The sequence below is a fragment of the Numenius arquata genome, chromosome 8 (assembly GCF_964106895.1).
Source record: "Numenius arquata chromosome 8, bNumArq3.hap1.1, whole genome shotgun sequence".
Lineage (NCBI taxonomy): Eukaryota > Metazoa > Chordata > Aves > Charadriiformes > Scolopacidae > Numenius > Numenius arquata.
Window position 1 is genome coordinate 34,104,674 of NC_133583.1, and position 25,853 is coordinate 34,130,526.

General features: G+C 38.8%; 1 protein-coding gene across 4 annotated transcripts in view; it reads left to right on the plus strand.

Annotated features, from left to right (window-relative positions):
• Positions 1-25,853, plus strand: part of DNM3 (dynamin 3) — a 173,916-nt gene that overhangs the window by 99,487 nt on the left and 48,576 nt on the right. For 2 of the 4 annotated variants that reach the window (XM_074152579.1, XM_074152580.1), the window contains 2 exons: positions 10,132-10,241; positions 22,894-22,998. In XM_074152579.1, coding sequence (XP_074008680.1) covers positions 10,132-10,241; positions 22,894-22,998 — 215 coding nt within the window. Of the gene's footprint in view, positions 1-10,131; positions 10,242-22,893; positions 23,006-25,853 lie in introns of all 4 variants that reach the window. The other 2 variants (XM_074152581.1, XM_074152582.1) reach the window with 1 other exon arrangement.

Consider the following 25,853-nt stretch of genomic DNA (forward strand, 5'->3'; position numbering starts at 1 on the left):
TCATGATGTCTTGGATGTTTGATTAACATTTTTCTCCCAAGTTCCCATGCCTATCCTTGGCAGGTTCCTTTTTCTGAGATCAGTTAATAAAGTCTACAATCTCCGCTCATGTTCAAGTACCTATTGGGGCAGATGATGTACATTGAGAAGCTATCTCTGTCTTTAGAGGGTTACAGCCCAAGACAACTTAAGGCTAGTTTGAGGAACAACTTTGGCTATGAGCTTCCAGGAGTGTTTCAGTCTGGGACAGTTTCATGGAAACACTCTTCCTGATTAATGTTTCTAAGCGGGCTTCAACCTAATAGCTATTAATTTCCAAGGACAGAGGGGGTTTTCCTGCACATCACCGTAATTATTTTAGGATATCTTTTATCAAAATCTGAGACACATTTCAAAACCCACTCCCTTGAAGACTTGATGTCACTTAGCATTTGAAGGTAATGTTCTTCATACAAAGTAGAAATTGTACTTGATTATTATGGTGTATTCAAGTTCCTTTGGTTATTTAATACAGGAACATCCCCAGGGCTACTTATTTTACAAAAAAAACAGAAATGTTGTTATGATAAAGTAAGCAGGTGGTTTTCTCACTCTTTTATTATAACAGTTTTTCTTTGATGAAATTAAGAAGCCAGAGTGTATTTATACATATTAATGTAGACGACGGAAGGAGATATCTTCAGACAGTTGTCTCAGAAGTTAATGTTTTCCATGATCCAAGTATCTTGGCTTGCTTAAAAAAATTTTTAAAAAAGAAAGGAAAAAAAAATCTGAAATGTACCTTTCAAAAAATGCTATTAAAAAAAAAAAAAGGAGGGGTGTTGGGGGAGAAGCCTTGACACCAGAAGCTCTGTCATAGCAGAGTTTCTCTCGGATGTCTGGAAAAAGTCTTATACTTCTGGGATCCTTTCCAAAATATTTTTGGTGACCATTGCCACAGGCGTGAACTTCTTAATGCATTTTGCAGTAATCTCTACCACAGTGAAATTGATTACTGTCTGAAAGCTTTTAATGATAACAAGCAAGTAGGGCAGCATAAATGCCATGAACTAATTTTTGTGTGTATGTGTATTTTGTTGCATGTTCAGGAGTCTTGCAGAGACAGATGTGTCGCCTCAGGAAAATCCTGCTTAACGTTTTTTACAGAATTATGTAACTGCATATTTATAATTTTGATTTTAGTAAGAAGGATTTTTTTCCTCCCCACACACGCATGCGCACACACAAAGGGTCTAGTGTTTCTCCAGGTACTTCAGTTGGTACACAAAGAAAAGTATCTTGTGGCTTCCTAATTTTAAACTTTTCTAGGATTCATTTTATAGAAACTGAATTGCATTCAAAAGCTAGAAGAGTTCTAAGAAATGCCTTTCCAGCAGAAAACAAGGGTGGTGTATCTTCTTCATGTAGCTACCAAGGAATTGCAGGAGGCTTCTAAATGTGAGGCTTGCTTTTTTTTGGTGCAGTTTAAGGGAGCCCAGAAAGCTGAAAACACAGTTAAATTTATTGGGTTTTTTCAGTCTTAATTTAGTATTTCTAATGCAAGAGGTCATTAGAACTTGAGAGGTTTGTCCACCCAGACCATCACCTTCTCAACACTGAAATCTGAGCTTTCTATTCAAAGAGAATAGGTCTCAGGAATTATCTTTTTCCTTTAAAGAAAAAAAATCCGCCACCAAAAAGTGTATGTGTGTGTATATATATATATGTAAAAGTATTTTTATACACACACACATTATATATATGTAATAAGCAAAGTTGTAAACTGTGTGAGCGGAAAGTTGTACCCAAATGAAAAGCCAAATCTCCCAGGAACTGGTATGTCTTTGTCACTCTGCATCCTCTGCCAACCCAGACATGCTGCAACAAAGCCCTTCATCCTGCACTATCACTCCTACAAACCAATGTGATTGTTGGATGATCCGCAGTAGGTGAAGACTGAAAAATAAAAACTTGAGTACCAGTAGAGAAAAACAAGCTGTCATAAGCAGGCTTCATTACAAAGGATAAAAAGGTCAAAGGATACCTTTTTTCCCCCTCTACCTTCAGAGCAGCCACTAGACACATCCAGCAGAATTTTTCCAGACTGTCAACTGGTTCATCAGTCAGGGCTTTCTCTCAATTTTAAATGCCAGCACCACTTCAGTTCAGAGGAATTGCTGGCTTCTTTCCCAGACAAGATTTCCCAAATTCAAAATGACCTTTCAAGATCCTAACTAATAGGAGCTAAACAGAGATTTCCTCTTCATCAGGCCCTTTCTCAGATTGATCCTTTTACTGACAGCACATCCCCACAGCACAGAACAGTGAAAGACCTGCCCTTCCACCTGTGAAAATAAACACCTCTTTTGAAGAGGGGCAATCTTAAATCATGTTGAATTTATTCTGTATTCCAGGAACTATTACACTTCTGTTTGATGCACTGATTAAGGAAAGGCACAGGGAATACCAGTGAAATAACTGGAAATTCATTTTACTTTATTTTATTTTTAAATCCAGCCATTCAGGGTCTGCACTAATACGACGAGATGCCCGCTCAGCCACTGCTCATTATTGAGGGAAATGAGAGATGGACAATGGGAAAGTTGTTAAGCTGAGTACCATGATGTGGGGACTGCTGTGCAGGCAGCAACCACATGGAGTTACCTTGGTGTGGCAGGCTTGTTAGGTCCCACTTAAGGATGGTTCGGTTCCTCAGCACAGCATTCCTCAAGGATTCTGGTGGTTCATTGTTGTGTGCTGTGCCCATCTTCTCTTCCAGGCATGGAGAAGGAGCGATTCAGGGCTGCCCAACTCTGAGCAGGTGGGCTGTGAGGTTTTACTCTGGTGCGTGCTGCTTGAATGCAAGCCTGCAGCTTCTTCTCCCTGTAAAACCTCAATTAAAGTTGGATAGTTGTGCTGCAAAATAGTGATGTAGGGAGATCCTATATTGGCGTCCTTCTGTGAAGTCTTGAAATGTAGCAGGATAATAAACTCCTTTCAAGAAAGACACCAGTGACCATTTCTTGAAAGGACGAAATATTTAAAATGCGGAGTTGTGAAAACTTGTCGCTCTATTCCTGAAGAAGTTTGTGCAGAAAGAAAGTACAGAAACAAATATAATACCAGTTCTTATGAGAGAAAAACACTGTGGGAAATGAATAACACTGTAAAATGAATGACAAGGCCAAGGACTGATTTAATATTGTCATCAGGTTTAATCCTATAGCTGAATTCAGAAGAAACAACAGAGATGTAACACACCTCTTGATTATTTTTAATAATATGTTGTGAGAAAAGGTACCAAAAGACTGGGAAAAACAAGGAGATGTGTAAAGAAAAGTTTAGGAATGACTGCCTTAAAATTGGAAGTGCTGGGAGTGCTTGTAATTGCCTAGAAAAGATATTAAACATGCAAAATTAAAAAACTTACTAGCTCTAACTTGAAATAGCTTGATTCTATCATCAGCTCTTCCTTTTTCAGCTGCAGTTTCAGGTTTGGCATTTTCAGGATTGAATTGTATAAGGAACTCGCTATCCTCCACCACAGCAGAGGGTAAAATCTTGTAATGCTGAGGGAATATAACATTTGGTGTTTATGCTCTGTGCCATGTGTTCCTTTCTTCTAATAGTCTGACTTACCACCCTAAGCTGTTGTCATGTTTTTGTATTGAGATTTTCAATTTGGAGCTTACGTTTTTTTTCTCTAGCATTTTCCTAGAATTGTTTCTGTTATACATTGCATAATGGTTCTTCTGTTTCATTGTCAATATTTAATTCTATATATATACAAGCCTATATGTGTATATGACAGTTCTCTGTCATACCGGATTATTCTTGTCCATATAGATACAGGTAATAAAACTGCTCTCTAGGTAATGTACATCCATTGGGGTGTAGCGCAGCTACAGAGTTCTCCTGGCACATGCTGAGAGCAGAGCGGGAAGGGAAATGGTAGTGCATCATGGAGGTATAATCCACCTGCCTATGGAGGAGACTCAGTGAGTGAGATAATCAAACTATTTTTCATTTTCTGCCTAAAGATTTTGTCTGAAAACTTTCACTTGAGCACACAGGGAGTCATTTGTACATATGAGAGTGCTTCTTGATGCCCACGTGGCTGGCTTTATTGAAGAATCAAGATCTACGGTGGTTTGAATCTGGTTTCAGTAGTCAAAGAAAAGAAACTATTGGAAAAGTGCTTAGCTTCAAGCCTTTATTATCAATAGCTAAAACCATGTAGGATTTGATGGTAGAAGATTGGAGAGAGAGGTGCATAGGTTGAAGAAATATGGTCCTGTCATCTGCAACTTATTAAGTATTCTTTTGCTATGCTTTTCATAAAAATGTTCAAATGTTTATGTATGCATTGTTTTTCTGTTAAAGCAGCTCCTTCTTCATTTTATAGGCAGTTTAGAATTATGTTTTCTAGAGCTGTACCCAGGAGCATGTTCAAGCTTGAATCTCACATTGCTAAGTTGTCTGTAATAAAATAACTTGCCTTGTTTTTCTTCAAAAGTTTGCAGTAATATGAAAGTATCTCATGCTTCATTTTTCAGAGGATGCATTAAAGCCAAGGGTGGTAAAGCAGAGACCATTGTGAAGATGCTGTGCAGCTTTCTAAACTGAGAGAAAAATAAACTGAAATAGAAACACAGTAAAATTCTCTTGGGTATATTTAAAGTTAGAATATGGTTAACTCTTGGATGTTTATTTAGATACTATGAAAGTTGCTATGAGGCATCTTAATAGTTTGCATTTTCATCAGATGCCATAGAGTAGGCTATTCTGCACTGGCAGTGACAGCAGCTTCGAGGTGTAAGCAAGTCTGAGCCTTTACTTTCTAGGAGTAAACAGGCATAGTTTCACCCCACCATCAGCTTTTTCTTACACTTTCTATTTTTATGTCTCTTTAATATAGATCACTGGCTCATCTGGTTCACCAGCCACTGCTTCTTGTGTCTGTTCCTGTCTGTAAAATGGGAATAGGGATCCAGCCGTCTAAACAAGTATAGTACTGTAGAGCATCTTCATTTTGGTATTATTTTCTGCCTCTGCTGCTTAACTGCTTTGCCAAGTAGCTGCTTGGCTTTGGTGTTCCACCTACACGTTTTAGCACCCTGACTGCAGGTTACCCTCATCACGTGGTGCCATGACTAGCTGCTCACAAAAAACCAAAGGTCCAGCCCTATGCCCGTGAGTCAGGTAAGTATTAGGGCTGAGTTGCATGGAAACAAATATAGTACAGTGCTGGTCTGGAAATCTGGTTCAGAGGCAGAAATGTCAACCTTATTATCTGCTGTTCTCAAGCTTTAATTCAAAGCTGTCCTTCCTCAGATTATGATTTTAAACTAGTTCACTATTTTGCCTCATTAATGCCTATTACTTGTTAATGCTTGATACTAATGGGAGAGGTGTTTCATGGATACCTATATTTGCTATCAGTGGGCAGTAATTACTTTTGAGAGTTGTACTTTCAGTACAAATGATGCACAGAATGAATCCTGCTGTAAACCAGCCTTTGTTCCAAGTTTTCCAGTGTGGTCTGCACTTCCAGTTGGGAGCTTGACTCCTTTGGGCTTGTGGTCCCCACAGTCGGCATAGACAGGGTTTGGTTGGTGTCGTGAAGCCCCAGTTGGCAACTGGTGTTCTAAAAAGCGTTACAAAGTGGTGAGCAAAATGGCTTAATTCCCTGTGACGTAACTGAAAGTGTGATTAGGCCAATGCTCAGGCTCAGACCTACCTTTCAGTATTTGAACATCATAAATTTATATTGTCCTGCATGAATTTTGCTTCTGTTCCTCAGGTTATGAGATGAGGAGTAGGGTTTGTCCCGCATGCTGCTGTTGCACAGTAGCCGTCTTGAAGTGACAAATAAAAATGAGAATCATCTTTGATAACTGGAAGAAGTTGAAGTATATTTAAGAATCTCTTTCCTTTGAAGCAAAGGAATTCTTATAATCCAGTTAGCTGACATTGTGCCCAGGGTTTCTTCTGCTGCTGTTCTGACAGAGCCTACGAACTTCCAAAAGCAGAGAATGATTTCTGCCCCTGGCTGAAAATGAAGTTCATTAGCTTGGAAGTGCTGGCTGAGACCTTGCTGGGGGAAGGGAGATGCTGTTGTATTTTTTGCATCCCTTGTGCCATTTTGGACTTCAGCAGTATTTATTTTTAGTACATTTAAACACTGGAGAAGGAAGGGGCAGTTGTAATATGGCATATTTACATCATGCTGTCAGTTCCTGGCAGCTTACTCGCCTGTCAGAGAACAGAACTAGTCCATTAAGGATGTGAGTGCTACTTATGCCCACGAGTGGTGAAACATCGTCTCAAGGGTGGGAAGGTTCCCCAGGCTAGCAGGTTGGTTTGTTTTTCTAAGGTGCACTATGGGTATTTTTTTTTTTTTTTTTTTCATGTAACAGAGACAGGAATGGGCCATGCTACCTCCCACTTTTTCCTTCTTCTCCTGTACTCCGTGTAGGAAAACAAGAGGCAAAGTCTGTACATGAGATCAGCATGTGCTGGTTTTTCCCCTCATGTCACGCTTCAGTTCTCTGCCCCATTATAAAAATAAAAATCTATAAATAAAAAAGAACAAATGCTGAGGGGGACAAACTGGACCCACAGTTATGTGCATGTCGTCACTCATAGAAGTGTGCCTAGCCCCATTCCTCCCAGGCTTCATACATTCCCTGTTTCTTAGGCTGTCAGCCTCTCAGGGTGGGAAACATGCACAGATAGCTAGAGCTTTTTTTGCCCGTCCATATGTCAAGGTCTGTTCGGATCTTTCAAATTTACAGGACAACATACTTTGTGGTTTAAACTATTTCATACAGAGGCTCAATCCCCTTTTGCCCAGACTAGGCTATCGCGTTAATTCACTTATTTGCCATTCAAGTGATAAGATTTCATAACTTAGAACCTTAATCTTGTGCGCCTATGAACAAAAGAAAATAACGTGAGGTACCTAGCTGAGGGTGAGAGCACTCATCCTTCCTCCTTCCTCACGGTGCATGGTCCCTTGTGTCACACTGGGCAGCACAAAACCCTCAGCAGTCCGGCTGCTGTTGGATCCTCTTCAAAAGCTTTTTGGGTAAGGTGATGTTTCATACCTTCCAGCTTGGAGGTTTGGTCTTTGCCATTTCTGTAAGTTAGCAGATTCTGATGAGTCTGCCAGACAACGGGTAATGGCTGCCGGAGACAGCAATCTGCAGGTGGTAACCCATGGATAGTGGCCCTTCGGCTGGCCGCCTGGCCTGCCCAGGTGCTGCTCTCCTTTGACCGAATGGCGCGAGTCCCACCACACAGTGGGCCTTAGCATCTGCCGGGTCAGCCAAAGTCTAAGCAGGAGTTGAGTGAAGAGTAACACCATAACATTAATTGATCTAAGGCTGAAATGATGTTGGGTTCATCTGCTAGTGAATTAGCTCATGCTCCATTTATATATATTTTTTCCCCCTCTTTGTTTGGGGAAAAAAGAAAAAAAAAGAGTTGCTCTGGGTTTTGCTGCCATGCTTTGATGTTGCAGTAATACCTTTCTCCTGGAAGTAAGCAGTATTTAGGTCTGATCTCCCATCTGTGACATGCTGTCTGTGTTCTCTTCAAGCATAGGCACCCTATGATTTCCCTTTCTTGGAAACTGCTCTGTCTCAGCATGTGGGTAGGAGGCCATGTAAATAAATACCAACCACTTCTTAGCCTTCAGTAGGCATTTCCTTTTTCCTTGTGGCTGCAGAAGAAACACTTTCTCACAGTTTGGCATCAAACATTTATAAAACTTTCCTGCTTGTGGAATTTTTGTTTAGACAATCAGATTCTTGGTATAGTTTTTTCATCAGTTTCTATTTTTACTCATCTGTGGTTCCTTGGTTTGTCAGCAGATAGTGTATGTCAGAACAAACACTTCATCAGAAACTTCTTAAATTTCTGGTAATTGAATAGTAAATCACTGTAAGCATATCCTTTAATAGTGAAAGATAAGTTTTAAAGAATAAAAATTAAGATAATTAGGTTTTTTTTCTTAGTAACTTAGAAATAAGTAACATTGATATTTCTGCCCAAAAGACTACTTTTTATATAACCTGTCCTAAATGTTTGAAATAGGAAACCTAGTATCTTACATTACCATGCAGTCCAACTTTCAACTGAAAAAAGTGATATGCTTTTAATACAAAGTTCGATATGTGTTCTGAATTTATATGCTAGGATTTTTTTCAATTGTGTCTCACTTTGTTATAGCAGCAAAGCTAACACATTGTTACCTTTTAAATGCTACCAGAACTATGTAGGACATAAGTTTATGGTATCAAACCAGATCATATCAATAAAAATCAGTATTAGAGGACAGTGAACGTCTAATTTTTATACATAAATATCTGATCTATACATTCTTTCTTTAATTTATTTTACTATTATTTATTTGCTTTTTTTTTTACTGGTAAATTATGAATTTACTTTTATTTATCCCAGTGGTAATACTTACTGAATGGATGACAGCAAATTCTCCCTTCAGGGAGAACCCCAAAGGTTCAGAGACTATGTATTCCCTGGAAGCAGAATATAGATATAAACTGTGATAAACAGCTATAGACTAGCACAGAACTAGACTCCTTCATCAGAATTGTTGTTAGACAAGAGAGTGAAGAATATACATATGTATGATCTTTTGTGGGTAATAATTTCTAGAATGGCTAAGCTAGAGGCAGTTTGAAAATCCATCAGATACTTTTTATCTAATACTTCCACCCTGGATTTGATAACTTTGTATTCAACAAAACAAGACAGTAGAAACCATGCTTTTCCAGAGGGGCCTTTGAAATATGCTTTTTCTTCTACTGAGACCTGTTATGAAGCTGTCTAGGAAAGTGAGCCATTGTTGGACACATCACTGTAATTTTTATAGTTTCACTCTTAGGTACGTTCTCATCCAGTTTAGTTTTGCAATCGGCTGAGGCTTAGCCAAGTTGAATTGCATCTGCCCTCACAGTACACACATCTCAGTCTATCTAGGGCTTCTCCCAGTTTTGTGCAGTGAAAGTTACTTTTGTGTATTTCTTCTGGGAGATGTGTATTGCACAAATTCCAGGGCATAAATCCTCTCCCCACTCCATTGTTGCCGTGATAATGGCGTCTGCCTTAACAGTACCTTAATGGCCTTTGAAAGCTGTTAAACTCTGTACTGTGTTAGTACCCTTGTCAGCAATTTTAATGTGGTGTGCAAAACAAAAATGAGAGTATGAGGATGCAAGTGTTGCCCCTCTTGTCTTTGGATCACTTCTGCTTGGTATCAGGTGTATTTGCAGAACAAAATGGAGAGTTTTCCCCTAGTTTATCCATCAGTACGAGGATGTCGGGGAAGTTTAACACAATGGGAACAGCTAACAGTCTTAGGGCTTTTTTGTTCTAACATCATAAAGTAGCTTAAGAGTGTTACTAGTCCGTAATTTGGAGTGATGGGAAGCAAGAAACCTAGAACGGATGAAATTATAGTGATTGTGCTGTGAATGGGAATGTGCTGTAAATGAGAGTTGTGATGAAAATTGAAAAGGAGTTTGCTACAGCAAGAGTGAATAGATCATTTGTGCTGTTTGGAGAACAAGCTGCTTAGATTACAGTCTGGTTTTGTTTGTGTATGGTATATATAAAACCTTGATGATGGTATGATTTTGATTGATTTGTATGATTCTTGTATTTTCCACTGGAGGAATGAAAATATATCCCTGGCATCATCAAATGCCACCCCTAAATAATTAGTAATGGTAATTCTAGATAGAGACGAATTTTATGTCACAGGTTACTCCAGTTGCTACGCAGACATGGTAGAAGATTTCTGTATTGATTAGATACTTTTGGTTTAGTTACTTCTGACCTTTTTTTATAATTCAGAGGAATGAAAAGTAACAAATGTGTATACTTATGTGTTTGAGATGGAATTTTTGTATGGAAATGTTTTAAAAGGGTCAGGAGAACCAGAAGTAGAATTGAGGTTTCATTTCTGTTGCAGGTATGTCTGTGAAAGATAAGCAGACATTTAAATTTTGGAAATTCTCTTATGATAAATATACTGAAGGCATTACCAGCTAAACAGAGCTTGCTGAGATCAGGCTTCTTTGAGACTTCTCATATAGTGTTGTTTTAATCTGTTTTTTTTTCTAGGAAAAAGAGAAGAAGTATATGCTTCCTTTGGACAACTTGAAAGTGCGAGATGTTGAAAAGAGCTTCATGTCTAGCAAACATATCTTTGCATTGTTTAACACGGAGCAGAGGTAAGAAAACGTGCTATTCTGCAGATGCTTCTGTTAAACTCTATCTAGCTGAGCATTTTCATAACTGGGAATGCAGTTCTGGTATTTCCACTATGTTTAGTGAACAAAGATCTTGATGCCTTTGATTTATCTGCTTCTTTGCTGTTGCGTAACCATGGGATGAAAGGTTAGTGTCCTTCTAGCCACTCACGGGGTGAAACAGCTCCATGATTAGTCATCTAGTTCTTCTGTATGGCTGAATAATCATCTCCTGATCCTATTTTTGTTTTGTTTGGCAGTCACCTAGGCTTACCAAAACATTCATGACTTCTGTACCTTGTGACCAGCTTCAACTGGTGTAAATCACAAAAGCGTCATAGCTTTTCACTTTCTCCAGTGGAAAATCTTGCCTGTCTGTGATCTTGGGAGTCATTCTATTGTTTGTTTGGGTTTAAATACTGCTGAATGGAGAACAAATGAGATTCCTCTGCCTCCCTAATTAATTAGAATTGTGTTTGTAGTGTTTGCCTCATATTTTTCCTTTCAGACTCCATCCTCTGATTTAAGTCGTGTGGGTACTTTATGGAAGCCTACTCCTGATGGATAGCCAATTCAGATTACTGTGCACAAATAAGTCAAGGAAACCTGACAACACTTAAAGACATACAAGTGAACTGTAAATTTTTTTTATTTTTTTTTTTTGACTGGAGAGGAGAGTTGCATTTGCAGCAGTCTCAGTGGAATTGTCTTTCAGCAGATAAGGTGCAATTTCTGTTAGTTCTGTTTCAGGAAAATAAGTAAAATTAGTTGTAGTGGTAGCATAGATAGATGCCCTTGTTTTCCCCTTCTCTTCCGCTAAGTCCCTTCACACCTGTTCCCCCCTTGCATCACCAAAGTTTGGCAATACATTCAGATGTTGTTCAAGATGATGAGGGCTAGATGTGGCTCCCCGCAGACCCAGCTGTTGTTACTCCTGAACTGGCCAGAAATAGTCCCTTCAGAAGCAAGGAATGCCCCTCCCTCCTGCAAAGCAAAAGCAAATCACAGGATTTCTGGGCTGTCAAGTTTCTGCTGGCCCCAGAAACATGAGGACGCAATGTGAGTCTCGCTCTGAACTACCCCATGAAGGCTTTGTCTACGTTTGCTGATATCTCAGCTAGGCTACATGTGGACATTGTCTGCCAGGAGATGCCCTTTGAAAGTATGTCGCATACATACTTGCTGGGAATAAGATTTCAAACACTTGACCACTTGCATTTCTGGAGCACAGAAAAGAGCTTTGAAAAACTTCTCATGTTTTAAAAACATAAATGATCTTCAGATGCTGGAAATTAATGTGTGAATCATCCCAACAGTGCATGCATACAGTCAAGAAAGATAGGTTTGTCCCAGTGGCTTGATATCAGCTGTATTAAGTTCCTTCCATGAAAAATCTGTTAATTTTAGCTCATTGTTTCTCCTTTGATTTGAGTATTTTCATCATCTTAAATATTAATCACTGAACTGCTGTGAAAATCCAAGAAAAGCATGCATTTCCATTGGCAAGTTTGGTATTTATTTGGGTGTTATATAGCTGCACGTTCACATTTTCACTGAATCACACATGCTGGACAGGAAGGATTTCAAAATCAGATGTCTAAAATGTTTGCCATGTCTGTAATAACCGTGCCCATTCGGGCTGTGAGTAGGCCCTCCAGCATCTGCAAGCTGCTCTAAAAACATCCTTATATCTGTATGGGCATGTTAAGACATGACAGCACAGTGATAAGATGACAAAATAACTTTGCCTTGGAAGAGACTGTTTATGAAGACAGTCTCCCAGCTTAAAAGGAGACATAGCTTGTTCTTGAAGAAATATTTATTGAATTCTAATTACAACGCCAATTCCTCTAACTAAAACAGCTGATTTTTAATATTTTTAGAAATCTGCCTGCTGGCACAAATTGGTCAAAACAAGTTTAGTATCACTTTCCACTGTCTGCTAAATTCATAGATTGTGTCAGCAGAAGCAGGGATATTGGGGCTTAAGAAAAGTGATCTAGCCCTCAATGTGGGACCACGTTCCCCATCCCAGATCCTTAGGGACACTGAAACAGGGAATCGGTAAAGATCTGTTGAAATTAAGAGTCTTGTTGGTTTTTTGCTTTATGCTAATGTGTTGATTTATGATTTCTAAATAAGTGTGTGAGTATGGCTTGCTTTTCAAAATTCATGTGAAAATTAACTTAATTTCTGGCTGGGCTTTTTTGTTTGCTGGTTGTTTTTTTGTTGTTTTTTTTTGGGGGGGGGGGGGAAGAAGGGGGAAGGAGGGGAGTTGTTTGTTATTTTTAATTAAAAAAAGCCCTAGGAACTAAGAAAAAAATCATCTTTCTGTTTCTGAGTTTGCCCACTAAGGGCTCTGGTTATGGAACCATTTTGCTGTTTAAGATGTAGATCATTAAAGAACAAAGGCAAAATCATGTGTTCGAGCTTCTATGATAGCATGGAGATTATTCTGTGTCTCTTTTTTTTTTTTCTTTCCATAATCTGCAGCAATTTCTTTTCATTGACTATGCAAACTTTCTTAATGTTCAATTAAAGTATTTTAATTTTCAAGCAAAATCCCTTTAGGAGAAGAATTTTAATAAGCCTGTTCTCTTTTTCATTCCCAGCCCCTCACTGCAAAGGTATTTGCTACAGCCATATGTTTCTGATACTGTACATTTCAATAGTTTCCTGGATTATGCATTGCATTTTTTCCATTTATGAAAACCTTTCCAGTTCTGAAATATAGTTACCAGGAAAATGCTCATTTCACTGCATAGAAGGAAAAACCATCTTGAGTTAGCTGAGGCTTGGGGATAGATGCAGAAGGAAACTAACAGTATCTGTCATTTTGATTTACTGCAGAAGTCAACAGTTCTCTGACAGGAATCAAATGTGACTTGGTAATGTATAGTAAATGGAGACTGTGACGACTAATTTCACAGTGAAGATAAATTCTCATGAAATGAACACAATTGCATGCCTAGGAAAAGGCTGCATTGTGAAATAATTAAATTATTTTCCCGATACTTTCTAATTAAAGGCTGCAAAAAAAGGGAAAAAATCTTGGTGTGAAATAGCTATAGCATTACTTAAAGAATGGGGAGGTGAATTTTGCTTTTCAGCAAAGTAAATAATTTATTTAAAGTTTTTGAGTGGGCCCATCTACTTAATTTATAGACATTGTGGAAAACCTTTGGAGTTGGACTCCTCCAGTTTACTTAATTTAGCAGCAGTAGATATTAAAGCAAAGTATATATTAGAGTGAGTGCCCTTTGACTCCTGTATCATTTTGGGCCGTATCCGTCTACATGAGTCTGCCTTTAAGCAGAAGTGAGTACTGAAGTTGAGTTGTAGGGTCAAGCAGTATGTGTCTAAACCTAAAGCTGTCAAGAAAATGAGTGCTGTTTAGTGTTGACCATCTTTTTCTCCTCCACAGTAAACTGCTGACAAGTCTTTTAGACTGGAAAAGAGATCAAATACGTAAAAAGTATTTGAAAATAATTATACTGTAGAAAAGAAGCTAATGTTTGTGGCACTGCTGTAGAACATAATGTGAAGTTGTATAGAGGTAGCTGCTGATTGACTTTCTTAAGCAGAGCTAAGAGCGGAGGAGAGAGGATTTTGTCAGTGCTTGTGCTTACAAACAGTAGATTAACCTGTGATGTCCTCATTGATGAATGTGTGAGACTTGTGCCTGAGTTCAAGAACAAACAAAACAAATTCTGCCCATGCCACGAAGTTTACTTTCCTTCTAGGATTTCATTGCAAACACTTTGCCTGTTGCCCATGTATTTCCTGTAAAAATTATTTGCTGATTGGTGCTTTTTCTTTTAGCTAAGTACTATAGTGTAGGACAACAAGCTGTAATCTTAAATGTGTTTCCCTTTAGGATCTATGCAATGGTCCCACCTCTCCCTAATTAAGAAGGGCAAGCAGCCATTATTTCGCATGATCTTGCCCAGTTAACTACAGGATCCACATGGCACTTCTACTAGATTCTGTGTCATTCTAAAGTAGTCCTTTGCATTTGAAGTAGAGTAGTTGCATTTTTTCCTGATTTATTGGTCAATAAATTGTATTACTGTATCGCAACTTCATCTAAATACTACTTCTCTTTTAAATAAAGGAGGAATGATGAGTAAAAACTCTCTTCTTTTGCTACAAGCAGAGAAAAAGCTCCCTTTTCACCTCTTCTCCAAGTCTGGAGAGATTAATTCTTTCTCTTTTGTGGGAGAAGAGATTCTACGAGGTAAAGATTTTTGGGGTTATATAATGGTAGTAGGCTGAAGTGTTTATTGAATTGGTGAATTTTCAGGCCTTTCCGTCCAATACTGGGAGTAGCAACCGTCCAATGAGGAAGAGTTACCTGGTGGAGAGTCTCTTATCAGTAGTCTTTCTTATGCAGGAAGCTTTGTTCCTCTTCAGACTCATTCCTTTCCTTGGAGCCAAAGATGGAGAACCAGCCTGTGAAATTCTCCTCTCCTTGCAGAGAAAGATCCCACCAAGTCTCCCTGTCTTTTACTTTCCTGCTCAATCAGGATCCAGACGAAACCGAATAACGGCGTTGCTTTCCTCACCTCTGTGGTTCTGTATGATAGGGGGATGTGAGGGGCAAATACAAAGCACAGAACTGTTCTTGTTTGCTTTCACGAGAATAGGTTCCTGAGAGCTAAATGCTCCTCAATAATCATGAAGCAGTGTGACAGAACCTACCATCCCTGCATGAGAGCTGACTGTCTGGAGCAAGCTCATTGTAGAAACAGATTCTTAATCTGAGAAACAGATGAATGTCAAGAGGAGAGTGATCAAAAGCAAGATTTGAGGGCACACAGTAGAACTGGAAATAGAATGCCAGATGATAAATTTTAGCTACCGACTCCTGCATGCACTCTGACTCAGGAATCATATTGCACAAGAAACTGTTGTCTAGGAGGACCCAGGAAAGTATGGTATGTCTACTAAATGAAAGGTACGACGGTATTTATTTTGGGTGCATGTTGTTGTCTGAATGTTGCTCTAGAAGGGGATGAAGCACAAGTCCTTCTCTGGGACTCAAATGCAATAGACCTTTAAGTGCTGAATTTTTTCTTGTGGACAGCAACTGGTTAACTGCTATCCATATATAAGGGAAATTGGGTAAGAGCCAAAATAGAGGGAACTAGTGAAAGGAGACCGGGTCAGAGGAGGTTTTGGATGGAAGCCAGGCTAAAGGAGAAAGCCTAAGATGAGATGTATGTTTAGTTACTGTTTTTGAATTACTCGGAAAGCTAAGCCCCAGGAAGAACTGGACTGTAAGCTATTCAGAGCCCTCTCTGTTAGAAATGGAAGAATGAGAATCTATTTAACTAAAAAATCTCACAAATTTAATGTAGAAAAAAAGCTGCTAATATTTGTAAACAAACTTATAAGATGCCAATGAGTACAATATTTAAGAATAGGAAAAATATACAAACCAAAGAAATAACTAGCCTTTATCTGTCAAGTCCATTCCATTAAAAAAAAAAGAAAAAAAAATTATTTTTCTGAATTTTTTTCCTTTGGTCATTATTGACAAGATTTCTTTGTATGATAAATAAAACATAGTATGGTGGATAGGTGGTTCGGGTATTGAGGTTTAAGACTGATATTACAAACCAAAAAGGGTTTCTCAGGGAAAGGAAACAGCAGTGCCAAACCCATACCTTAAAGATGATCAATACATTGGACTTCACGAAAATTCCCTAAGTGATTGTGTGAGATCTGAAACATTACTGACACCTACCAGAGACATGGGTGTTGTCAGCATGGGCTAAGTCATGGCCGGTAAACTTGATTCAACCTGCCGGAGAGCTTAACCTTGCTTGCTCACTGTGACCCAGCAAGGTCTGGGTCCCACTGCCCTGTCCAGAGAAGCACAAGACTGGAGCAGGAGATGTGGTCCCTCTTTGCGCGATGAGGCTCTGACAGCTGTGAGCAGCTTTTGCATCTCTGTGGCCCCAAGGCAGGTTCCAAAACAGGCTTCTATCCCTCACCACGAAATTGGTCAAACCTTCTTCTCCAGGGAGCTATGGAATGTTTTAGTGCCAGTTACTGTTACCACTGCCGATTTTGGCCTATGTGATGTTAGTTTTGGCTGCATCTCTGTTCTGGATTACACATAAGAGTCTGGATACTTCATTGTCCAGGTTTGGCTATATACCAATCAGCATATCTTCTCTTCATTTTCACCTTAAAATTGTGTATTTGTGTGTGTGAACTAGAAAAGATCCCTATACTTCTGGGAGACCGTGTTCGTAAGTTAGGTGTTAAAATCCTTAAATGCTATTATTTCATGACAATGTCTCCGACATTGACTCTTTGGCTTTTCTGGATATTAAGAAAAAAATCTTCAGAGACGTGCAGTTAATTTTAATTAACATTCACATTGGACTCAACTGAAATGGCACGCCTTGATAGAAAATGTTAGTCATTGCTGTTAATTTAGAGCAGATGGTCAGTTTTGTTTCTTTAATATATACAATTTCCAGAGCTTCTATGAAAGCTTATATGAAAAATCATGCATACATGCAAAAAAGCCATTGTGGAATTACAGGTGTCTAAAATGGTAGACTAAGGCTAAGGTTGAATAAGGAGAGTGTATACAGTGGAGTTGCAGGTTGAATAAGGGAAGGTACAGTAGAGTTTCATCCAAGGTTATCTTTCTCGATTGTGCATGTATATTTGGAGTATCTGGATTCTGTTATTTTCTCCCTTTTTCATCTTAGGTGATTATGTATGAAACTCATATTCTGTAAGATTTCCATTTCAATCAAATAAGAAATATCTAAGAATTGCATCTTCTGTGTTTTGTATGAAAATTGGGCTGATTTGCATTTGGTTTTAGATTTTTAATGTTCATTTTAATTCTGCTTGCATCCTAATAAAAAGACCAGATGTTTATCAAAAAATTATTTGAGATGATAAGCACAGTTGTTTGAAATCCCTCTAAAACAAGATATTCCTTTACCTTCAGTCTGTGAGTAGCTTTGCTTGTTTCAATGCGGCTGCGTAAGTTAAATGTGGTTCTATGTTCTTTGGAGTATGAAAGTGTCTTATAGGCACAGCTCTAAAAATTTCACTTATATTCTTGCTCTGTAGTTGCTGTTCTGTCTCATCCCATATTGGCAAGAATAAATCCATCTTCATTTGATCTTCATTTGTATTTTCTCTCTATGTGAAGAAAATTTACATGCACGTACAGTACGTCTTTGTCTACTGAAATGTTCCAGATCCAACTCAATCTAAAAGCTGTTTATGATACAGTTAATATGTGGGTATGCATTAATATATATGCATGTATATAAACTGGTTTTGTAATGTGTCTACAGTGGTTGCCCTTAGCATCTTTCCAGGTTTGTGGGACATAAATATTCAATCTTACTTTTAGGAAATTGTGAGAGATGCTATACATCTTGAGGCCTGGCAGTTTAGTCTGCTCAGACAGCAAGAACTTTCAATGTGCAACTGCTGTAGGTATCTAGAAAGTTCTTTATTTGTGATTTTCAGTTGTGTGTTATTGGTTGGTCCTGGATTGTATAGATTGATTGTCTTATAGGCAATTGAACCTCCCCTATGCAATGTTGACAGGCCAGGCTTCAGGACTAGTGGGACAGGAATCTCAGTAACTCACAGCTGGGCTCAGTCTTCAAACTTATCTGGCACTTCTCTTCTTCCTCTTGTACACTTTCAATTAGCTTACTCCATTCCTGCATTTTCATATTAAGATTCTTCTGTGATGGGAGAGGTTAAAGGACATTTAAGGACAATGTAAAGGTCACTTCTGCATTAGAAAGTTCACACTGGGCCCTGAAATATATAGGGGAAAGGAATCCAGTATGCTAGAACAAAGGCAATAGTAAGGTGAAGTTGAGTAAGTGAAGTTTCAGTGGAGTGTTTGCTGGACTTTCAGTTAATAGGCCAGAATTCCAGAATTGGAAATTACGCTTTTAGTCCAATTGTCTGTTCATCTCCATAAGCAATCATGTCGTGGTTTTTCTGGAGTGCAGTTCTTGAGGTTTGTTTATTTTTTTAGAGTATAATAAAACCTGCAGATAACAAATAGTAACCTTTTGTATTTTTCACTCTGGAAAAAAGGTAGTATTTTATTAATTTCCAGCAATGCTGCTGTGGATATATTTTCATGTACTATGCAGAATATTAACTTACAATGATGAGACTTTACAGGAGGGAGCAGCATAGGTAGATGTGGTATATGCATATAGCTTTGCACATAGCTTCCCTGTTTATGTGTTCACATTTAAAAAGCTTTCTATGCTATTTTCTAAAGCTATTTAAATAGCTTTCTATGATGCCATAACTGGTTGGCTGGATGAGGGGAGGGCAGCAGATATCATCTATCTTGACTTCAGCAAGGCTTTTGACACTGTCTCCCATAACATCCTCATTGGAAAACTAAGGAAGTGTGGGCTGGATGAGGGGACAGCGAGGTGGATTGAGAACTGGCTATGTGACAGGACCCAAAGGGTAATGGTTAATGGAACAGGCTCAAGCTGGAGGCCTGTAACCAGTGGTGTCCCCCAGGGGTCAATACTTGGTCCAGTCCTGTTCAACATATTCATCAGTGACCTGGACGAGGGGACAGAGTGTATCCTCAGCAAGTTTGCTGATGATACCAAGTTGGGTGGGGTGGCTGACACCCCGGAGGGCCGTGCTGCCATCCAGAGAGACCTGGACAGGCTGGAGAGCTGGGCAAGGAACAACCTCATGAGGTTCAACAGGGAAAAGTGTAAGGTGCTACACCTGGGCAAGAAGAATGTCAGGCACCAATACAGGTTAGGCGTGGACCTGCTGGAGCCAAGCTCTGAAGAGAAAGATCTGGGGGTCCTGGTAGACAGCAAAATGACAATGAGCAAGCAATGTGCTCTTGTGGCCAGGAAGGCCAACGGAATCCTGGGCTGCATAGGGAAGAGTGTGGCTAGTAGGTCAAGGGAAGTCATTCTCCCCCTCTACTCTGCACTGGTGAGGCCACAACTGGAGTATTGCATCCAGTTCTGGGCTCCCCAATTCAAGAGGGATAGGGAACTACTGGAAAGAGTCCAGCGAAGGGCAACAGAGATGATTAAGGGATTGGAGCATCTGCCTTATGAGGAAAGGCTAAGAGAGCTGGGACTCTTTAGCCTGGAGAAGAGAAGGCTGAGGGGAGACCTTATTAATGCCTATAAGTATCTCAAGGGTGGGTTGAAGGAGGAGGGAGCCAGACTCTTTTCAGTGGTTCCCAGTGACAGGACAACGGGCAACGGGCACAAGTTGGAACATAGGAGGTTCCACTCGAATATGAGGAAGAATTTCTTCACGGTGAGGGTGACAGAGCCCTGGAACAGGCTGCCCAGGGAGGTTGTGGAGTCCCCTTCTTTGGAGATTTTCAAGACCCGCCTGGATGCAGTCCTGAGTAGCATTCTCTAAGCAATCCTACTTCAGCAGGGGAGTTGGACTAGATGATCTATATGGTCCCTTCCAACTCTAAAAAAATTCAGTGAAATTCAGTGAAAAAAAGGTTAAATATTCAAGGGAAATGTTGCACGCAGATTGTACTTCTAGACATGTTCCCATTTTTTGTATCTGTTTTGTTTCTGCAGTCCTTTAGATTTAAAGATGCCTGGATATCAACAAGATTTGTATTGTTGAGAGTTCATCTTTTTTACTTCTTGGTATCCTGTATTATATCATTCTCTTTGATGTATAACATCCCATTTAGCTGCTATAGAGATGACAATGAGAATATGACCTCACTATATTCTATATGGAGTAAGTAGGTGAGGATTGAGTAGTAACTGTTTCTGTGCTGATATCTTCAGCAATTTTAAGAAGTGGAAGAGAGAACCAAGCAGAAAATCTGAATTGTTTTCTAGAACGTTTTTACAGCTTTCCATGAAGATGCCAGTGGATTCCTAATGAATAAAACATGTTAATGTGTTTTTGTAAGATTCCACCAGTAACAGAAAAAGGACACATGCTTTTCAGAAGCTACTTCAGCTTTTTTTCCTGTGCCTGTACAGCCTTTCTGGAAGAAAGGAAGGCAAAGGAAGTCTAGTAGGAAGGAAGGTGATTTGGGAGGCAGGCATCCATTTACCTACCCTACTGCAAGCTTCCTATGAGTTCTGGCTCAGTGTGTATATCCTTCAGTTCCTCGTTTATGCTGTGAAGGTTAAACCTGTGTTCCTTTGTGGTGGTGGGGGAAGATAAGCTACACCAAAATGGTGGAGCCATCAAATGCTACAGTGAGAGGGGCCTCGGAGAGCTGGAAACATCAGTCGCTTGGCCATAAGGTGTCCCCAGACCTAGGAAAAGTCTTGATACGGAGAAAGGAATGAAGGAATACCAGCTCCCATCTGTTCAAAGTGGTTGGCTAAAATCCCTTCTCATACGGCTACGCTTGATGTAGCAAGTCACAAAATGCCAAGAAGTTTAATATATAACATGATATTCCTGAAAAAATGTTTTCACAGGCTGGTGTCATGTTGTTTTGCTTTTGCAGATAAGTATTTTTGGAACTTCCCTATCACTATGTTTTATAGCCTTTATTTGCTCTATTGTTATTTTTAGTCCTCTTTTCTGAGAGTATCCTTTTACCATTTCAGCTTCCTATTCCTTCAAAGTTATAGCTGCATAGTTAACTTAGCCAAAAAACTTATCTCAGTAAATAATAAATCAAGGTTTGGTTTTTTTTTTTTCTCTGGCAATTTCATTTTGCTTCTCTCTTTATTTTTATTGAGTTCTTTGTATTGTTTGGTAAATGTTGACTCAGAGTTCCACAATATTGCAAATTGAATAAAATTCAGGTGTTTTGCCATCAGTTCAAGATAATGGCATCTGAGGAGGTCATCCAGGCTATTATTTGCCTTAAGGCAGGATTAGTACAGGGAGGAAAAAGGTTTAATCTTACATTTCTAATCAATAAAAAATCCCATAGAGCCTTCAGTTGTTCATACTATCGGTGGCTTTACCTAAACTATGGGCCCTGACCCTTTGGTGTCTCTTTGTCCCTTTTTGGGCTGGTTTCTCTGGGAAGGAAACAGTGGTGTGCTGCCCTGAGTGTCACTGAAGCACGCTCCAGTGGCATCTCTGATCCAGATGCTTGCAAGGAGTAGTACAAGCCCAGTGCTGAACATGCCTGTCTGCCGGGCTGCTCAGATTTAGCCATTGAAATTGGTGAGAATTATGTCACCAACATAAGGAAATCTAGTATGTCCTTTATTCTTTGCAGTTTTGAATGCCATCCATAAATTTGCTGATTTCCCTCTATTCAGAGGTGGCTATACTCAGGTTGCCATACTGTGGTTTTATGGCTGATAATTTAATGATTAAGTGTCACGCCTTCTTCACGTTCCAGCATGAACATTTACTGTTCAATTACAATTTTTCTACCCATCTGTTTCCTGAGACTGCCACAAAAAACAGGGCTAGGAGCTGTCTGGTGACATTGTTGGTTAAAGTAGTGCTTCCGTGAGTGGGAATTACATCAGTTAGTTGTATTTCGGCAGTGTGACAGTGAAATCCCACCAGTGAAGTCCCTGAATGCTAAAGAAATTTGTCCAGACAGTGATGATAATAGCTTTATTTCCTGGTTCTATATTAAAATTGATTTTCTCAAAATATGGGGTAGAAATGACCTCTGTAGCTGCATAATGAAACCAAAGAACCCATTGTTGTTGCTGCCTTTGAAAGTTAAGTCATTTTCATCCACCTTTCCCTCCACCCTTACTCCCCCTTCTCCGTAGCTTGCTAAGGAAAGAAAACAGTCTTCTGATGGAAGATTGATTCTTGTGCAACTGTTAAGATCTAGCAAAATGTGGTTTCCTAACCTTTGTCGGCTAAGCTTGTAGCCTTTTCTTAAAAGACTGTTGGCTGACAATTTTACAGCAATCTGGTCTGTATATAGAATTTGAATTCAGAAACTAATGGCTAAACCGTAAGGGGAAAATCTGTTCTATTTATTGGAGAATTTACAAGTACCACCTTCCTATGTATTTTTCCTCCTTTTTCTTTTCTTCCATTAAGTGATTTGCTATATTTATCTAATTATATGAATTACCTGCAAGAGGTGTTATTTAAACATCTCCCAATTTTCTTACTATGATGGCAGACATCAGAGGTTTGTTTTGTTTATTTAAAATATCTGATTATCATTGTTCTCTTTCTCCTTTTACTGATGATGTCTAAAAGCTAAAAAGGGTATAAAAAACGCATTGAAAAGACTTAACAAGGGACAAAGTTGAATCATTAATTATTTTGATATTTATTGGTTACAGCACCAATCAGTCACAAGACGTGGTTTTGTTGGTGTGTCATCTGTGTGTTTGTTCTCTGCATCACCACAGCCATTTTTTCCTAAAAGTGCTCCATTTTGGCAAGAGCTGGAAAATTGATTTTAAGTAGTTTCACGGTGCTTTCAGATGATTTTTATTTCCAGGGCTGTGCTGTAGCATTCGAAGATATTTTTAAGTACTCCAGGTAATTATTATTAAACAAGCACCTGTCCCATAAACTCTGTTGTCCAAAACAATTATCAAGTAATTTCTGATCCTAAAGGATTTTTAATTTAAAATGCTGTGTGCATGATGCAGAGTAGTAAAATGCTAGTTTTACAATGTGATGCTCTTTGTTCTAGGAATGTTTACAAGGATTACCGTTTCCTTGAGCTAGCCTGTGACTCTCAAGAGGAGGTGGATAGCTGGAAGGCATCTCTGCTACGAGCCGGTGTCTATCCTGATAAATCCTCAGTAAGTCATACAGCTCACTAAGTTTTCCAGTAGCTGCTCTGTTTGAATGAGAAAAAATGATCATATAATCTGGAAAAAAGCAATGTCTGCAGATATTTCAAGAAATAGTGGCCTTTTTGTTGTACTCTTCTGGGGTAATTTTGAAATATTCATAATGAAATATTTTAAGATCAATTTATGCATCAAACCTCAATATTAAAAAAAACCCAAACAACAACAAATGACCAAACAAACTGAACCTTCCAAAATGTTATTCATTGGTTCTGTGTAGTAAAAGCATTGAGCAATCTCAGGTTTCCTGAGCTTCATTGTTTCTATTAATGTCTTCTAAGGTAAAGATGTGCTTTGAAGAGTTTATACCCTCAAACTCTGTATTACAGAACTGACAGAAGCATTCCAGGCAATCATGTATATTTATTTTACTGATTCACTGTGTGTTTTTTTGTATGAAACGCATGCTAAACCTTCCCAAAGGCAGTTTTACTCAGCTAATCACCATGTGAAGCAAATTGAACAGGATGCAGTAAAAAAGCTTCTATTAATTTAACAGAAAAGACAGAAAGTCAGGAAGCGGAATATGCCCAACTACCATTTCATGTTTTTTCGACTTTGTTATTTTGGTTTTTAATATCGAATGAAGATTTGAGGAGATGTATCCAGAGAGAAGGGTGACTAGAAAAAATACCTGTCATTTCAGTTTTTGAAAGTTTCAGTAAGTCTGCTGGTCTACCAGATTCCTTCAGGAGATGATCTGTTCTGAGAAATGATGCTTTGATTTTGATGGAATTTGTTTTTCTTCCTGCTTGTTTTCCATGGGAAAGTCAGGTCCCTTGGGTCCAGGATCTTGTGCTGTCTTACATATCTTCATCTTTCTCTTCCTCATCATATTTCCCTTATAATTGAGTTACCTCCATGGCTTCCAGTGTAATTCTGTCTGCATCTTCTCTGCCTGCTATTTATGCAAACAACCCTCAATTTCCTCTCTTCATACCAAGTTTCAAGGCTACCATCAAAAGATAATTCAGAGAATCCTTAAAGTGCTGGATTGTTCAACTATTATAGGAATAAATAGTGATGATGATGATGATAATGATGATTTTTTTTAAATAGTTCAAATACAAATTTAGCAGGAGACCTACCAGGTATCTGAGACTTTACCTTTTTTAAAAAATAAAAAAATAAAATTGGTGACTCTTCTGTATGTTGCCTGTCCCAGTAGATCAGTTCCCACTTAAGACCATCAGAAGTCATTTTACATGGATTAGTTATGAGGAGTTACCTAATTACTAGGAACAAATTATGGTATTGTTGTGTTTGGTTTTTTTTTCTTGCTCAGGTTTTAATAATGATGTCAAAAAAGCCTGTTGCTGCCTCTGGCTTAATCTTGTATTCCGTGGCATGTTTATCATATTCATATATCTGTTACTTTATCTTTAAACAAGCCAGACTAGTTGGATTTCTAAACTTCTTTTCTCTCTTCCTGTCTCTCCCTTCCCCCTAAAAATATTTTGTATGCAAAATACGTTTATAAAGAACTCTTGTTTTTGTTTAAAGTTGGTCTGTCAAAGGAGTCTTAGATAGAAGATGAGAAACTTCCTTGAAATACAGAAGTAGAAGGGAGTCAAAATTCAGTTTTTCTTTCAGCTGGAATTATCCTTACATTAAAAAAAGAGTGAATATTATTGTAGCAAACCCCTGTAATTTGAAATTCACCCAGTAGTCTATCAAGCTGTTTAGGAAAGATGCTTGATGCTACTCTAGTCTTGCAAAGCATTTTGTTCCCACAGGGCTAGAGGTTCAAATGTGGACTGCAAGTGTGCAGTTAAAGTTTTGAATTTTGCAAAGCAAAAGCTCCAAGGCCCAGAGTACCTTAGAAGCTCCAGTAGAACTTAAACAAAAATTAGCAGCGTTTGATTAAAATCCTGTGCATACTCTTCAGTTTCACACCTTCCTCTGACAATATAAAATGGGTTTAGCAACAACCCCCACCCCCAGTCTTTTATTCTCCTTCGAAGATTTTAGAAACTGTGTTTTTATGTAAGAGGAACTGCCAGGAAATGGCGGAAACTTGCGTTTACTTCAGTGCTTCCCGACAGCTTTGCAATCCTGGAGTTAAAAAGGCAAAGAGGTACCCTAGCCCCTTCCCAGACTGACCTTCTCACTCTTTTTCATGTGTGAGGCACAGCTGGTAACTTTGAGTATCCAAGGCTTTGGCACCAGAAGTAGAAAAAATTGCTGCTTAGAAATGAAAAATAGATTAATAGTGCTGTAAACCTGGAGCATTGCAGTGGTGAAGCTGGCCTGCTTTCTGTAACTGCCAGAGCAGTGTGTGCAGCCTGGAATTTGAAAGCCAAGCTGTGTGCTTTCATTAACAGTTCTGCTGCTCGTGTACAAGGACACTGATGTGAAACCCAACGCACTTGCCCCTACCTGGGTTGCTTCTGCAGTGGCAAGAAAAGTAGGAATTTGTCACTGAATTAAAGAGATTTGTTCTCAGTTCTCACTAGGGGCAAATTTCTCAACTAAGAATATTAATTTTTCTGTTTGGTTTTTTTTTTTTTTAATAGTGCTACTAAAAATTGTGTGACTATAGCGGTAATGGGGCTCAGTACTTACTGCCACTAATATGAAGCCTTTATTACTAATTTAATCCTGTAAACTAAGTCCAATGTTGTTGATTTTTAATTTTTCTTTTTGCCTAAACAAATCTCATTAATATATTAAAAATTAAAGGCCAGATATCACCCCATTCCTCCATTTCCCTTCATTTTGCCTGCCTTCCCTGGCCCCCTGTACATGGGGATGCACGCTCACTTTCATACATTCACTCCCTTGTTAACTATCTTTA